Genomic DNA, 18,043 nt, shown 5'->3' on the forward strand with positions numbered 1-18,043 from the left:
TGGGGGACTGCTGGGTGAGACGGCTCAAAGGATTGGAAGATCCTATTCTGCGCTGTATCTCAATAAATCAATAAACAAATATAGGAGGAAGAAGAGTTCTTTAAATTAACTTTTGGGTAGAAAGAGCCTCCCAACCTGAGAGGAAAAATATGGGAGCTGATTGAGAGATTCTGAAAGATTCTTTTCCCTTAGTTCTAAGCCACAGTCTCAGGGTGGGAAGTTGACCATTTGGGACAGACAGGAAAAGTCATCTCTTCATTCACAGAGCACAGGCCTCTGGAACTTTCTACTCTGCTCACTGAATGTGCATAAAGACAGGCATTGATCATTTTCTGAGAGATACACAGATGAGTTGCAAAGGAGGGAGCCAAGAAAAAGAGCTAGTTTAGGGGTCTGACGACACTTATGTGACCTCAGTATGCACTGCTCCCCAAATCCCTCAGTCTTTCCATATGCTTTCAGCCCACTGCTGCCAGATTGAAAACCACCAAAGCCACTGTTCCAGATCTGTTGCACCATTTATCATCAGCTATTATATCCAATGATCATATTCAACTATGTAACAAAGATTTCTAAGCCAATTTAATAAAGTTCTCAATCACAAAAGTAATAAAGCCCTAGTGTAGTGTATTCCCAGCCACAAATCTAATAAAGCTGTCTGTGTAATGTAATAATTCTGAGCTCCCAGCATGTAATTCAATGGTTTCCATTTAATATCAGCTGCTGTCTTAAGTAGTTTAATAACAGCACCATGAATATTGATCTTTTCAAAAGATTTCTCAATTGGACAGCATGGGAAATCTACGTGGAGGCCTTACCCATGTGGTGCACCCTTTGATATGAACTTGTATTGTGGAAGATGTACCGCTGGAATGTTTTCCAAACCCTACTTGATATCTGCAGCCAATGAAATAATTGGTCTGAAGATTTAAGATTATCTTTGTCACATGAGAATTGAAACATACAGTGAAATGCATCGTTTGCTTATGACGTTTGTGCTTGGAAGTGTCTCCATGTTTCCAGCATCAACATTGCATGCTCGCAACTTCCTAACCCTGACCCATATGTCTTTGAATTTGGGAGGTAATAGGAGAACCCAGGAAACCCATGTGGTCATGGGGAGAATGTACAAAGACTCTACAGACAGCAGTGGGAGTTGAACCCCAATCACCGGCGCTGTAAAGCGAAATACTGACCTTTATGCTTCTGGGCTGTGATCCTAAATGCTAATAACATGCAGATGCTGAAAACCTGAAATAAAATAGGAAGTGCTGTCAGCATTGAGCATCTGAGAAGAGAAGAGAAAACACCCTAACCCCTAATATTGCTCATATGATGCTAGAGTTGGTTTGGAGAGCCCGTTTTCAGTATCAGAATCAGGTTTATTATCACTAGCATGTGACGTGAAATGTGTTAACTTAGCAGCAGTTCAATACAATACATAATCCAGCAGAGAGAAAAAAAACAAGTAAATCAATTACGTATATTGAATAGATTTTAAAAAACGTGCAAAAACAGAAATACTGTAATTTTTTTTTTAAGTGATGTAGCGTTCAAAGATTCAATGTCCATTTAGGAATCAGATGGCAGAGGGGAAGAAGCTATTTCTGAATTGCTGAGTGTGTGCCTTCAGGCTTATGTATCTCCTGCCTGATGGTAACAGTGAGAAAAGGGCATGCCCTGGGTGCTGGAGGTCCTTAATAATGGACACTGTCTTTCTGAGACATTGCTCCCTAAAGGTGTCCTGGGTACTTTGTAGGCTAGTGCACAAGATGGAATTGACTAGATTTACAACCTTTTGTAGCTTCTTTTGGTCCTGTGCAGTAGCCCGTCTGTTGTGTATGTGGCTGTTTACACAACAATACCATTAATAAAAACGCCGAAGACAGGAGCTACATTAACAGATTTCTTTACTAATTGAAACCGAACTGAACACATATATACAGATCAATATGCGCCCAATAGTGCATGCACAATAACGTGTTACTATGACATAAAATAGTCCCATAGTATACAGTAGGCTATATGGTACACTCTCCATACCAGACAGTGATGTAGCCTGTCAGATTGCTCTCCACGGTACAACTATAGAAGTTTTTGAGAGTATTTGTTGACATGCAAAATCTCTTCAAACTCCTAATAAAGTATAGCCATTTTCTTGCCTTCTTTATAACTACTTCGATATGTTGGGACCAGGTTAGGTCCTCAGAAATCTGGACAACCAGGAAGTTGAAGCTGCTCACTCTCTCCACTTCTGATCCCTCTATGAGGATTGGTATGTGTTCCTTTTCGTCTTACCCTTCCTGAAGTCCACAGTCAGCTCTTTCGCCTTACTGACGCTGAGTGCCAGGTTGTTGCTGTGGCACCATTCCACTAATTGGCATATCTCACTCCTGTACGCCCTCTCATCACCACCTGAGATTCTACCAACAACGGTTGTATCATTAGCAAATTTATAGATGGCATTTGAGCTATGCCTAGCCACACAGTCATGTGTATACAGAGAGTAAAACAGTGGGCTAAGCACACATACCTGAGGTGCACCGGTGTTGATTGTCAGCGAAGAGGATATGTTATTACCAATCCGCATAGATTGTGGTCTTCCAGTTAGGAAGTCGAGGTAGTGGGAGAGTCCAGGACCAGATGGCACTGCCTGATTGCAAAAGGATGTCACTTTAGAAGAGAGATGAGGAGGAATTTCTCTAGCCAGAGGGTGGTGAACCTGTGGAATTCATTGCCACCGATGGCTGATGGCTTCTTGATTAGTAATGGTGTCAAAAGTTATTGGGGTGAAGACAGAAGAATGAATGGATTGAGAGGGAAAATCAGTCAGTGAGGGTAGTAGGGTGTGGGGTGTGTCGGTGTTAGAGTGAGGGGCGTGTGGTGTGTCGGAGTCATAGTGAGAGGTTGTGGGATGTATTGGTGTCACAATCAGGGTTGTGGGGTGTGTCAGTATTACAGTGTGGGGTGCGGGGTGTGTTGGTGTTACAGTGAGGGATGTGGGGTGTGTCAATGTTACAGTGACAGGTGTGGAGTGTGTCAGTGTTACCGCGAGGGGTGTGGTGTGTGTCAGTGTCACAGTGAGGAGTGTGGGGTGTGTTGGTGTTAAAGTGATGGTGTGGGGTGTGGCAGTGTCACAGTGAGGGGTGTTGGTTTTGTCGGTGTCACAGTGAGGGGTGTGGGATATATCAGTGCCACAGTGAGGGGTGTAGTGTGTGTAATTAAAATGAGTGTAATTAATTCAACTAGTAATTTTTTTTATTTTTGAGCGAGGTTATTTTGTCTTCCATCCAAATAGATCGATTTATTCATTTAAGACACTTTAGGTAAAACATTAGGATATCATGAAATATAGAGTGTAACAGTTAAGGAGAGAGTGCAGAGCAAGCTGATAGTCACAACAGATAGATTGTGAGATCCAAGAGTCCACCTTATTGTATCAGGAAAACATTCTATCATCTTGTAACAGCAGGGTAGAAGCTGCTGTATCACATTCATGTAAATTCTGTTCAAAGGGAGGGTTGAGATGAGGGAATGTCCAGGCTACGTAGTGATTGCTTTACCAAGACAGGGAGAAGTGTAGACAGACTCCATGGAAGGGAAGCTGGTTTCCATGATGTGCTTAGCTCTGTCTACCGCTGTCTGCAGTTTCTTGTAGTCATGGTAAGAGCAGTTGCTGTTACAAGCTGAGAGGTATCAGGCACATCAATAAAAACTGGTGGGAGTCAAAGGGGACACCGAATTTCTTTAATCCTCTGAAGTGTGGTAACCTTTCTTGGCCGTGACATCAGTAGGGTTGGACCAGGACGGGCTGTTTGTGATGTTTACTCCTTTGAAGTTGAACCTCTCAGAAGAGAATACATGTGAGTGAATATTTTGTTGTTGGTGTGAAGTTGTTATGGTGTAGATTTGGGGATATTTCTGTGTTGTAATGGTATATATTGGAGAGTTTGCAGAGCGCATGGTACATGTTACATTGAGAGTTAAAGTTCCCAGATCACAGTGTTTTGACAAGGGGTCTGGACAGTGATAACTTCAATCTCTCAGAAGAGTTGAATATCTCTCAGGGGTAAGTTCTTTTACACAGAGTGGTGGGTGTATAGAATCCACTGCTGACGATGGTGGTAGAGGCAGATACAATAGGGTCTTTTAAGAGACTCTTAGACAGGCACATGGAGTTTAGAAAAATAGAGGGCTATGTGGTAGGGAAATTCCAGGCAGTTTCCAGAGTAGGTTACATGGCCGGCTGAATGGCCTGTAATGTGCTGTGGATTTCAATGTTCTATATGTGTACAAAAGTGTGGACAGTATCAGAGAGTTATACTGATGGAGTGATGTATCTGTCGGAGAAAGTTACTCTGGGAGATTAGGGTACATGAGGGAATGTGGTCTATGTATGGGGAAATGTCAAAATGTCTTTAGTGTGTTATCAGAAGAATGGGAATATGTATTTCAGACTAGTGTTGTAACAGACATTTTTTCTGAGCCTAAGGGGTATATCAAACAATGCAGTGCATTAGAAAATGTGGCTCTGAGAATCATGATTATATCAGAATTATAATGGCAGTGATCCTGTGAGTTTCAGGGGAGTGACAGGTGTGGAGCTTACCAGACAGACATAGTCATTGCAATGTGGCAGGTATGGTTGTGGGGTATATCTGTGTGTGACAGTAAAGACTGCAGCACAGAGCAGAGATGAGAGTATGATGTAGTGAGGGGTGCAGTGTATATGAGAGTAAGTTGTTTGAATCAGAAACTGTATTATGTAAGAAAATGTTTCACTATTAGCTAGTCAGTAACACTGGTGTATCAGTTGTGATATGCCTCACACAGGAGTATATTCAAGTGATATAGTGAGCTCAGGATGTGTTAGAGAAAAATATAAGTAAATCAGAAGATATAGTTAGCAGTGTACCAGACATATTTACAAGCAACAGATTGGCCTATGTTAGAGAGCATTGCAAGAGCAACTCAGCATTATGTGAGGATTATATAAAGTCCATGTGCTTGGGTAAGTTCTGCCATAAACTTTGCCCCAAAGGATGAACATCCTGTTTGATTGGAGAAAGAGTGAAAGACTGAGGGAGTGGAGATAAGCAGACAGAATGAGGAACTGGAAAAAGAAGAGGACTAAGGGAAACACAGACTGAAGGATTTGGGTTGAATGGACTGAGAGGTCAATGGACCAGAGATGAAGATGTGAATGGAGAGACCGAGTATCATAAAACACAGTGCTGACACTGGGATTGAAGATTTTAGCAGAAGGTGGGAAACTTACCACTGACCAGCTTCCTGAGCCATTTACATTTTAAGAAGTTTGGTGTAGTTGTAATCATGAACTCAAAAGTGCATTAAGTTCAGGAAATGTTGTGGTGTGAGGAAGTTCTCCAGTTTAGTGGACAGGTGAAATTACCCAGTTAAACTGATTAGAGCTTTTAAACGAATTAATTATGAATCTCCAGGAGAGAAAAACAAGCAACTGGGCTTTAAAACATTATGCAGCGTGCTGCTTTGTCATGGGTGATCACTGGTGCATAACCAATATTCAAATTTCCAGTTAATCCCTATTCTTTAATAAAATATTTTATTGTCATATAGATCTGCAATGTGCTATAAACCTCATCAACAAACAAAGATGGCTGATAATTCAAATATGGTGTGAAAATTTTGGAATAATCCACAGGTCCTGTGTTCATTCCCATTCTAAAATGTTTAAGTCCTCGAGTTTCTGGTAAGTGTCCCCACAAAGGCAGGATTCACAAACATGAACAATAGTTACTCAGTGGTTAAGCTGTCACCACATATTCCCAGCAAAGCTGGAACCCCATTCAGGGGAGAACATTCTTCTTCTCCCTAATTTGTCCATTGAAACATTCCTTTCATTTTCTAATCCATTCATTGAAGCCAAGACTCAAGTCGCACATCCACACTCATAAACTGGATATTAAAGTGGTGTAATAGAGAAAACTTAGGTCAGGCCAGAAGATCATTTATAGAGGAGGTGGCCAGAGAGACAGATGGCCTCCTAGACTTCATTATACTTTCTTATCAAAGCCTTTCCATTGAGGATCAGTCCAGCTGACACTCTCATCTCTCCAACTGATGTCAATTGTTCACCTTTTTACTCCCTCTCAGATGACAAAAACTTTGGATCCCATACAACCCATTAAAACCCAATTGTTTGATCCCAATTACTATACAAAGTTGACCTCTCTAATCCACACTCCATCCAGTTGACTGAGTCAAATTTGAAAGTCCATTCCTTGAGTTCCTCATATCTCTTACAAAAGCCTATTATTTCATTCCATAATCTCTCACAGTGCATTCACTCCAGTATTCCCACTCAATAACATGCCCATTCCTACCGAATCCACATTGTTCTATTATCATCCTAACTGAATCCACTTTAAATTCCATGAACATCCCTACTGAAACTAATTTAATTCTATAGTTATCACTACTGAATCCAAATTAAATTCCATGGCCATCCCTCGTGACGTCACTCTAAGTTCCATGATCATCATCAATGAATCCACATTAAATTCCATGGCCATTCCTCTGAATTCACATTAAAGCCATCCATACTGAATTACCACTATATTCCATGGCCATTCCTACCAAATCCACATTAAATTCCATGGCCATTCCTCTGAATTCACATTAAAGCCATCCATACTGAATTACCACTATATTCCATGGCCATTCCTACCAAATCCACATTAAATTCCATGGCCATTCCTCTGAATTCACATTAAAGCCATCCATACTGAATTACCACTATATTCCATGGCCATTCCTACCAAATCCACATTAAGTTCCATGGCCGTTCCTACTGAATCCTCTTAGAATAGCATAGCCATCTTTATTGCATCCACATTAAATATCATGTCTATTCTGACTGAATCGACATTAAATTCTATAGCCATTCTTACTGAATTGACACTATATCCCATGGTCATCCTAGTTAAATCCACATTAAGCTCTATGGTCATTCCCTATTGAATACACATTACATTCCATGGTTATCACTACTGAATCCCAATTTAAATTCCATGGCTATACCTAGTGAATGCACATTAAATTGCATGGTCAACCCTATTAAATTCTCATTAAATTCCATGGACATTCCTATTGAATCCACATTAAATTCCAAGACCATCACTTTTCAATCTACATTAAATTCCATGGTGTATCAAACTTAATCCACAACAAATTCCTTGGTTATTCACACTGAATACATTTTAAATTCCATGGTCGTCCCTACTGAATCCACATTAAACTCAATGGCCATCCAACTGAATCCAAAACAAATTCCATGGTCATCCCAACTAAATCCACATTAACAACTGTGGTCATCTAACTGAATCCAAATTAAATTCCATGACCAGTCATTTGAATCCACATTAAATTCTACGGTCCTCCCTACTGAATCCTCATTAAATTCCATGTCTATTCTGACAGAATCCATATTAAACTCCATGGTCATCCCTCCTGTATCCACAGGAAATTCCATGATTATAGCTACTAAATCCACATTAAATTCCATGGACATCCCTACTAAATCCATATTAAATTCCATGGTTATCGCTATCGAATCCAAATTAAATTCCATGGTTTTCTGTACTAAATCGATTTTAAATTTCATGAACATCCCTACCAAATCCACATTAAATACCTTGACCTTGCCTACTTAATTCATGGTTATCTTTACTGAATTGACATTAAATTCCATGGCTATTCCGACTGAATCCACATTAAATTCTATGCTCATTAGTACTGATACCTCATTAAATTCCATCAACATCCCTACTGAATCCACAACATTCCGTGGACATCGAACATGAATCTACATTAAATGTCATACCAAATCCACATGAAATACCTTGACCTTGCCCACTGAATTCATGGTTATCTTTACTGAATTGACATTAAATTCCATGGCTATTCCGACTGAATCCACATTAAATTCTATGCTCATTAGTACTGATACCTCATTAAATTCCATCAACATCCCTACTGAATCCACAACATTCCGTGGACATCGAACATGAATCTACATTAAATGTCATACCAAATCCACATGAAATACCTTGACCTTGCCCACTGAATTCATGGTTATCTTTACTGAATTGACATTAAATTCCATGACCATTTGTACTGAATCAACATTAACATAGAAACTCAGAAAACCTACAGCAAAATACGGGCCCTTTGGTCCACAATGCTGTGCTGAACATGTACTTACTTTAGAAATTACCTAGGATTATCCATAGCCCCCCCTCCCCCATCTTTCTAAGCTCCATATACTGATCCAGGAGTCTCTTAAAAAAACCCTATTGTATCCATCTCCACCACAGTCGCTGGGAGCCCATTCCATGCACTCAGCACTGTAAGCATAAAAAACACCCCTGACATCCCCTCTGTACCTGCTTCTAAGCACCTTAAAACTGTGGCCTCTCATGTTTGCCATTTCAGCCCTGGGAAAAAGCCTCTGACTATCCGCATGATTGATGTCTCTCATCATCTTATACACCACTATCCTCCGTCACTCCAAGGAGAAGAGGCCAAGTTCACTCAACCTTTTCTCGTAATGCATTCTCCCCAATTCAGGCAACATCCTTGTAAATCTCCTCTGCACCTTTTCTATAGTTTCCACATCCTTCCTGTAGTGAGATGTCTAGAGCTAAGCACAGTACTCCTATACAGCTGTAACATTACCTCTTGGCTCTTGAACTCAAACCCATGGTTGAAGAAGGCCAATGCACTGTATGCCTTCTTAATCACACAGTCAACCTACACAGCAGTTTTGAGTGTCCTATGGAAACAGACCTCAAGATCCCGCTGATCCTCCACACTGCCAAGAGTCTTACCATTAATACTATATTCTGTCATCATATTTGACCTATCAAAATGAACCACCTCACACTTATCTGGGTTGAATTCCATCTGCCACTTCTCAGCCCAGTTTTGTATCCTATCAATGTCCCGCTGTAACCTCTGACAGCCCTCCACACTACCCACAACACCCCCAACCTTTGTGTCATCAGCATATCTACTAACCCATCCCTCCACTTCCTCATCCAGGTCATTTATAAAAATCTTGAAGAGAAGGGGTCCCAGAACAGATCCCTGAGGCACACCACTGATGACCGACCTCCATGCAGAATATGACCCATCTACAGCCACTCTTTGCCTTTTGTGGGCAAGCCAATTGTGGATCCACAGAGCAATTTTCCCTTGGATCCCATGCCTCCTTACTTTCCCAATAAGCCTTGCATGGGGTACCTTATCAAATGCCTTGCTGAAATCCATATACACTACATCTACTGCTCTACCTTTTTCAATATGTTTAGTCACATCCTCAAAAAATTCACTCAAACTTTTAAGGCACGACCTGCCTTTCACAAAGCCATGCTGACTAATCCTAAACATATTATGCCTCTCCAAATGTTCATAAATCCTGCCTCTCAGGATCTTTTCCATCAACGTACCATCCACTGAAGTAAACTCACTGGTCTAGAATTTCCTGGGCTATCTCTACTCCCTTTCTTGAATAAAGGAACAAGATCTGCAACCCTTCAATCCTCTGGAACCTCTCCTGTCTCTATTGATTATGCAAAGATCATTGCCAGAGGTTTAGCTATCTCCTCCCTCGCCTCCCACAGTAGCCTGGAGTATATCTCATCCATTCCTGGTGACTTATCCAACTTGATGCTTTCCAAAAACTCCAGCACATCCTCTTTCTTAATGTCTATATGCTTAAGCTTTTCAGTCCACTAAGTCATCCCTACTATCACCAAGGTTCTTTTCCGCAGTGAATACTGAAGCAAAGTATTAATTAAGCACATTAAGTTCCATGGCCATTTGTAATTAATCAAAAACAAAATTTCATGGCCATCCAACTAAATCGAAATTAATTTCCATGGGCTTCTGCATGGACTGCTGTGTAGGGAGTTTCTTCACAGTTTCTAGAGTAGGTTATATGGTTGCTACAACACTGTGCTGCAGAATATCTATGTTCTATATTCCCTATTGAATCCACATTAAATTCCATGGCCATTCCAATAGAATCAACATTAAAATCCATGGAAATCCCTATAGAATCCATAATAAATTCCATAGTCATTCCTACTGAATCAGCATTAAATTCCACAGTCATTGCAACTGAACTATACAAAATTCATTGGCCATCCCAACTGAATCCACATGAAATTCCATGGTCATTCCAAATGAATCCACATGAAATATCTGAGGCCATTCCAACTCAACCCTCGTGGAATTCCATTGCCACCTCTACTGCAACCACATTAAATTCCATGCTCTTTCATTCTCATGGAATTCCATGGCCATATGTTCTGCATCCATATTAGCTGCCATGGCTATTCCGACTGAATCAACATAAAATTCCATGGTCATCCTTAATGAATCAATGTTCATCTTTCCTTAATTCCATGCTCCTCCCTACTGAATCCTTATTAAATTCCATGTCCATTCTGACTGAATCCACATTAAATACCACGGTCATTACAACAAAATCCACTTTAAATTCCATGGTCGTCCCTCCTGTAAGCACATGAAATTCCATGGTTATCGCTACTATATCCACAGCAAATTCCATGGATGCCCCTACTGAATCCACATTAAATTCCATGGCCACCTCTACTGAATCCTCATTAAATTCCATAACTATTCCCTCTGAATCCATGTTCATCTTTACAAAATCAACATTAAATTCCATGAAAATTGACATTAAATCCCTTTGTCCTCCTTTCACATTAAATTCCTTGGCATTTCTGCTGAATTCACATTAACTTTCATGGTTATCCCTATTGAACCAATAGGGATCAACACCCATGAATCCATATTAGATTCCATGGTTATCCCAACTGAATCTCATTGTATTCCATGGCCATTCCTACTGAATCCACATTAAATGTCATGGCTATTCCTACAGAATCGACATTAAGTTCCATGGTAATCGGACTGAATCCTCATGAAACTCCATAGTCTCCCCTGCTTAATCCGCATAAATTCCATGGTTATCCATACTGAATCCATATTTAATTCCAGAGCCATTACTTCCGTAGGCACATTAAATGCCTTGTTCATTATCGTTCATATCCTTTGACAGAGAAATTGACAAAGACTGCTGAACCTCTGTAAACCAAATGCAATGTACCCTAATCTGTGGCAACTAACAGTGAAACTGGAACTGCAATAGGCATGCAATACCAAGCAAATGTAGGTACCAGACTAGATGGCAGACACTCTGTTATTGACACAATATGAACACAGTGATTGACAAAAACCAGTGGATATTGTTGTCACTTCCTGCAGTCTGTGTAGAAAGTTACTTGAGTGGATTTCAAGCAACACGCTGTGTCCCTGTCCCTCTGAGCACTCTGTCAGGGATTAAATTGCTCCCGTCCAGCTCTCTCTAGAAGGTACCACTACTCCATTAATCCTTATCCATCCTGCATTGCTACTATCACAACTCTGCACTCCCCATTGTCCCCATTCCCCAGCCCTATTGTCCTAACAGCTTCTCTGCTACCACTAACCTTCAGGTTGTTTCAGTTCAACCTGTATGTGTCAGCATTTACATGACCCCTATCCTCCTCTCGGGCCCCTCATCTTTCACCCAGCTGGTCAAGTATGTAATGCAAGTAACTGGCCACTTTGAAAGGCCAGACTAGCTCAGTGGAGCTCGCTGCCAGCAGGTGGACAGTGGGAGGGTGTTGGACAGGTCAGAGGTGATGCTGGAAACAAAGTGTGAACCACCCATAATGTTGCATCATTCAGCCCTCTTCTCCATTCTACCATTCTGAACAGTCTCAGAGCCTTCCTGGGGAGTGAGTTTCCCTTCTCCCCAACCATCTCCAGAGTTTTCTACATTGCCACCAACACATTCTCCAAATAAACCAACGTTAATATTACTTGGCAAAAAAAAAGCCTTATAAAGCCACAGCATGACAGATCACACTGCCGGCAGCTCAAACCTCCTCAGTTCTTACATTGGATGTGAGGGGTTCAGTAATATTGCCAATTCTGTGCTTTTTTTGATAACTGATGGGGAATGGGGACAGGTCATGTGGATTGGATTTTGGAATCCAACGTACTGACATTGACAGTGGTGCCTAATCTTACACCGCTCATCGATATTGACTGTAAATATGTGTGCTCTGAAAATGAATTTTCGTCCTTTTTTTTGTGGGGAGGATGTTTTTTTTTAAATTCCAAGCTCAACCTTAGCCGGGGGTTAAGAGATTTGGGGTATTAGCACTGGTACAAGTTGGGGCTTCTTGCATATTATTGTTGCAGTTTTTATTTTCTTTGATGAAAGGTGTAGGTAGCTGTGTGTGTGTGTGTGTGTGTGTGTGTGTGTGTGTGTGTATATACAGTGCAGAAACAGATCCTTTGGCCCATCTAGTTAATGCTGAACCATTTAAGCTGCCTACTCCTGTCAACCTGCACCAGGAACATTGCCCTCTGTACCTATCCAAACCTCTCTTAAACGTTGAAATCAAGCTCACATGTACCACTTGTGCTGGCAGCTTGTTCCTCACTCTCATAGCCCTCTGAGTGAAGAAGTTTCCCCTCATGTTCCCCTTAAACTTTTCAACTTTCATCCTTAACCCATCACCTCTAGTTGTAGTCCTCAGTGGAAAAAGCCTGCTTGCATTTACCCTATCTATACCCCTCATATTTTTGTACACCTCTATCAAATCTCCTTTCAATCTTCTACATTCCAAAGGTAGAAAGTCCTAACCTATTCAATCTTTCCATACAACTCAGGTCTTCCAGACCCAACAACATCCTTGTAAATTTTTTCTGTACATTTCAACCTTATTTACATCTTTCCTTTAGGTAGCTACCAAAACTGTGCACAATACTCCAAATTCAGCCTCAATGTCTTATACACCTTCAACATAACATCACTTCTCCTGTACTCACCACATTGATTTATGAAGGCCAATATGCTAAAAGCTTTCTTTACAACCCTATTTACCTGTGACGCCATTACAATGAATTATGGACCTTTCTTCCTCAAATCCCTTTGTTCCACCACACTCCTCAGCGCCCTACCGTCCACTGTGCAAGATCTACCCTGGTTGATCCTACCAAAGTGCAATGCCTCACACTTGTTTGCAGTAAATTCCATCTGCTATTTTTCCAGCAGAAGCAGATCCCACTGCAAGCCGCCATCGTCTTCCTCACTGTTCACTACACCCCAATCCTGGTGTCATCCTCAAATTTTCTCATCAAATTAACCACATTATCATCCAGATCATTGATATAGAAGACAAACAATGAACCCAGCATCTATCTCTGCAGCACTCCACTAGTCATAGGCCTCAAGTCAGAGAGGCAATCATCTATGACCACTCTCTGGCCTCTCCCACAAAGCCAATGTCTAATGCAGTTTACCTCATTCTGACAGCTGAGCGTCTGAACCTTCTTGACCAACCTCCCATGCAGGAATGTGTGTGTGTGCGGGGTTTCACATTTATACCAGAACTGTGCAATTGGAGTGCAGTGTATGTGTGAATGGTTTTCCATTTTTTCAATACGGCACAGGAGGCCAGTCGGCACACAGAATAATCTCATTCTGCCACAAATTGTCCCTGTAATCCAGTCTCCTCATATTAGATATAACTTCTCCCAGATTAAACACACAGATTTACAGTTTACAATGGGCACTTAATTGGGATGTGGGAGAAAACCGGAGCAGCAGGGGAAATCCCAGTCAAAGGGATAACTACAAACTGCACACGGTCATTACTGAAGGCCATAGGTGTATGGAACTGGGGAACAGATGCGACGCTCCCCACAATATTATCTGCCTGGGGTGAGGGAGCAGTGATTAATTTGCTGGTGTAGCCAACCTGGCATCTTCACCAAAGCAGGAAGTAGTGAGGCCCTTGGTACACATACCCCCCCCCCCAGAGAGTTAGGGCAATTGCTTTAGGAATACTTCCCATCCCCCATTTATAATCCAACCGAGTGAGCAGCCATGACGTTCCCTGGCACCCTGGCCTCTGAAGGCGCAATCCCAGCAACTCAAACCAAACCCGAGGTCAATCACCTTCAATCCAAACCGGCGCAAATTCAAACCAATGTTTTGCCCCATATAGAGGCACACCACCCGGAAAACGGCCCCCCTCCAACACACACAGGACCAGCCTAGGACCCCGTATGCTACTGAACACCATTGATCTCCTGCAGTGCGGGAAAGTTGGGGTTAACGTCGCTGTGGGCGGAGGGGTGAGCGAACGGCGCAGGCGGGGGGGGGGGGGGGGGGGAGCGAAATAGACCCCCCGGCTAAAGTGTGTATGGTGTTCCGACCTGCGGTGGTGGGGAGGGGCAAGGGGTTTAAAAAAAAGGATGAAAATTGAACTGTGAAACTTTCATTTCAACATCAAGCATTGTTTTTTCTTTAAAAAGAAAACGAGAGAATTAGTTTCAGAATCTGTAGCTAAAAAGAGTTGATCTTGTCCCAGGAAATTCTTATGCAACTTTCTTTTTGTAATTTTGTTTTCCTTCATGCAATAATCATGCGGCCAATTTGTTGATGTAAGTTGCCTGTATTCCGTGATCTGTTATTTTCTTTCTAAAAGACATATTTAGGCGTCTATTTGTAAGAGAGAGCGAAAAAAAATCAAAAAAAAAACATCTTTTAAATCCTATTTTTTTAAAAAGTTGATAAGATTTTTTCTGTAATCGTGGAAACTTGATGTGTATGTTAAAAGTAAAACAACGAGACAGATATTGTAGTGTAACATCGCTGCAGCGAGTAGTGTTAAAATGAAGAGTAATTTGTTCTTGCAGTTGGTAAATGTTCTGTTGCTCCCTCCCCACTTCGCGTCGCTGACTTGCTCTCCGCTTTTCTTTTCTGTTGTAGGAGGCGAGCTTATTTTGCCCATAATCACGGAGGATGCGCTGGAAATGCCGGCGATTGTCACCCGCTCTCCCTTCGTGCCCCCGCCCCCGACCTACCGGCCCTTGCTCACGGCCGTGGAGGCCACCAGAGAGTCACTGACCCTGACCTCCAAGCTTGGCTCTCCCTGCCTCTTGGAGCAGGACGATGACTGCGACGAGGTGATGGTGGTGTCCGGCTACGGCTCCGGCGAGGTTTTTGACTCCAGCTTCCCTCCGACCGACGACGAGGACTTTTACGCCACCTTCCCCCTGGTCACCGACCGCACCCTCCTAGCCGGCGCCGACCCCTCTGGACCCAAATCCAAAGGCTTCCGTCCCAGCAAAGGGCCGAAGGGCCCCGACGGCGCCAGCGCGTCCCCCGACGGCCCGCTGTCCACCTCCTCTTCCTCCCCTGACATGATCCGAAAGCTGCCCGCCGGCAAGCTGAACCCCAAACCAAACCCGGACCTGGCGCACCCGCCTCTACCCACTGAGCACCTCAGCAAGAAGCAAGCCTGGCGGCCACCAGTAACCTCCGGCCACGGTTTTCACCATCTGCCCACAGCCAACCCCAGCGGGCCGGGCGCGGCGGGACCCCCGGGCGCCGTGGAGGTGATCCGCGAGTCCAGCAGCACCACCGGCATGGTAGTGGGCATCGTGGCGGCAGCCGCACTCTGCATCCTAATCCTGCTCTACGCCATGTACAAGTACCGCAACCGCGACGAGGGCTCCTACCAGGTGGACCAGAGCCGCAACTACATCAGTAACTCGGCGCAGAGCAACGGCGCCCTAGTCAAGGAGAAGCCGCCGCCTGCCGCCAAGGCCGCGGGCAAGAGCAAGCGGAACAAGGACAAGGAATACTACGTGTGAAGCGGCGCCGGGGCGGGGTGACGGCTGGACTTTGGCCGTGAGGAGCCCCGTCCCCGGAGCTCAGGTTGGGGCAGGGTGTGGGGGGTGTTGGTTGCCCGCTCCCCACCCCAGCCCCAGGTCTGTGGAGGGGGAAGCCAGCTCACCCCCAATCACCTCCAGTCGCAGGGACGTCCTACTGAGGAGAGCAACCGGAGTCCGACCCCCAGAGAGGACGGGGCCGCTGTGAACTACTGGCCATGGCACTGCTCTGTCCCCAATAACCTCTCCAGTCCCTGCTATCCTCTCTCCCTCGGTGGCCCGGGACCAGACCCTGTGGCTTCTTCACACTTTCTCCTCCCCCCCCCCCCCCCCTCCACCCCGGTTCCTCTCCTCCTGGACACGGGCCCTTCTGGATTCTCTTTCCCGTGTACAAGTGTGTGCCGATTCTATGTTTGTTCAATTCCTGGGATCTCCGAGACGGACCTTGATGCGGGCGGTGCGAGCGGGGAGCGGCGGATTCCGGCTCTCCCGGAGAAAAGCCCACCCGAGAGCGGTTCACAGCTGGCGGCAACGCGGGGCGTCAGAACTTTGCTAAGGTCGTCCCTTCAGAGAACGCTCCTGCCTCAGGCGCTCGTCCCGTGGGACTCCGCGACAGACTGCCTGTGGGTGGGGATGTGACCCTTCACAGCGTGATCTGTCCGTCAGGAACTTCGTCAACTTGGAGACGCGCCCTCTCCTCGGAATCACACGAAAATGCTGGCTCTGGGCACTAGTGGTTTCTGAACTGTGAAGGAATTCTAATGTTTACCGAGTGATGAACGTTTCAGCGTTACTTCCTTTCCACCGGTGTGCTCAGTCTGGGCGGGTGGAGGGAACACTGTGGAAGACCCAGTGTATGTAACATTGTCTGACTGTATAGTATTGTCACTTGAACCATTTTCAGTTCTTTGTTGAGATAACAGAATCGTTCAGCCCCACCACAACCTCTCCCGTCCCTCACCCAGCTCCCCTACCCACCGACTTTATATACAGTATGTGTATTGCATTTAGCCGCGGCTGTTCGACCGGAACCTTCGCGCGGACCGAAACCATTTCAGGAGGTAATGACGAGCCACCGAGTACACTAAATTTGCATCCACGAGGAGGCCCTCCTGCCCCATTTTCAAAGCACCAACAATCTGACAACCGAGTAGCCAAACAAAAAAAAAGACGAATAAAGTTTGTGTGTCATTCTCCTCCCACACCTTGTGCTTTGTACACTTTGATCATTGATATTAAGGCTCGTTTAATGACGACTAGGTATTTGTCTTTTGCCCAGACGGGCCACAGGATTGGAAGGATATCGTTTTCTATCATACTCTGCCCTCGGTTATGAAATGATTGGTTCAGCTGTTGATAATGTGTGATATCATATATCTTCATGTACTCAATGTTATTGTAAAGTGTTACTAGTGACTGCCTCCCATGAGTGTAAATCTACCAGAGGGAAATACAATTGATTATATACTTCTTACAGCCTGGGACTTATTATTTGCTGTTATTTACCATCTACTGGGCTGATTGTCAGTGTCAGGACAAAGTGATGGGTGTCCGAGATGACCCCGCAGTGTCCGTGTTTCCCTCTGCAATGTCTCTGATTTCCCCCCACAGTATCTGTGATGTCCTTTAGGGTGTCTGTGATTGCCCACTCCCCCCCCCATGCAATGTCTGTGATTCCCCCTCCCCTCCAGTGTCTGCGATTCTCCCCATGCAGTGTCTGTGTTGACCCTCGCAGTGTCTGTGGTTTCCCCCTCATCCTCGCAGTGCCTGTGCTGTCCTTTAGGGAGTCTGTGATTCCCCCCCCCCCCCCCCCGCAGTGTTGGAACGATCAAATGTTAAGACTAGCTGTTGTTAAATCCCAATATTGAATATGGCAGTCTAACTGAAATGGATGATCTCTGGTAAAGGCAAGTCGACAAGGATCTGAAAACTGCTACTGTAAAGCTGCTAATCTGTGCACAGTAAGCTCCCACAAAGAGCAGATGATGTTGGTCATAGGATATTTAATTGTCTCGGGGAGACAAATGGGACTGAGCAAGGCCTGCTGTGCTGCACCAGATAATGGCCAGGTGGTGTTGCTTGTGGGATCTTTAATTACCACTTTGGGATACATGGGACTGAACAAGGCCTGCTGTACTGCAGATTAAGTTCACTTGTTGAGGCGAGAAGAGGGGCCATTCAATTGGGGTGAACAGGATCCCTAAGGGAGTAAAAACTAAACGGTAGTGGGAAGAGG

The 18,043-nt window shown here is 44.0% G+C and overlaps 1 protein-coding gene across 4 annotated transcripts in view; it reads left to right on the forward strand.

The window, feature by feature from the left end:
- The window catches only part of LOC132384107 (neurexin-1-like), a 1,241,271-nt gene extending 1,223,988 nt beyond the window's left edge, over positions 1-17,283 (forward strand). For all 4 annotated transcript variants that reach the window (XM_059955449.1, XM_059955450.1, XM_059955451.1 and 1 more), the window contains one exon: positions 14,903-17,283. In XM_059955449.1, the coding sequence (XP_059811432.1) occupies positions 14,903-15,789 (887 nt within the window). In that variant the 3' untranslated portion in view covers positions 15,790-17,283. The remainder of the gene's footprint in view (positions 1-14,902) is intronic.
- The last annotated feature ends 760 nt before the right edge of the window (positions 17,284-18,043 follow it).

Source organism: Hypanus sabinus, chromosome 31 (genome assembly GCF_030144855.1).
Source record: "Hypanus sabinus isolate sHypSab1 chromosome 31, sHypSab1.hap1, whole genome shotgun sequence".
NCBI classification, from domain to species: Eukaryota; Metazoa; Chordata; class Chondrichthyes; order Myliobatiformes; family Dasyatidae; genus Hypanus; species Hypanus sabinus.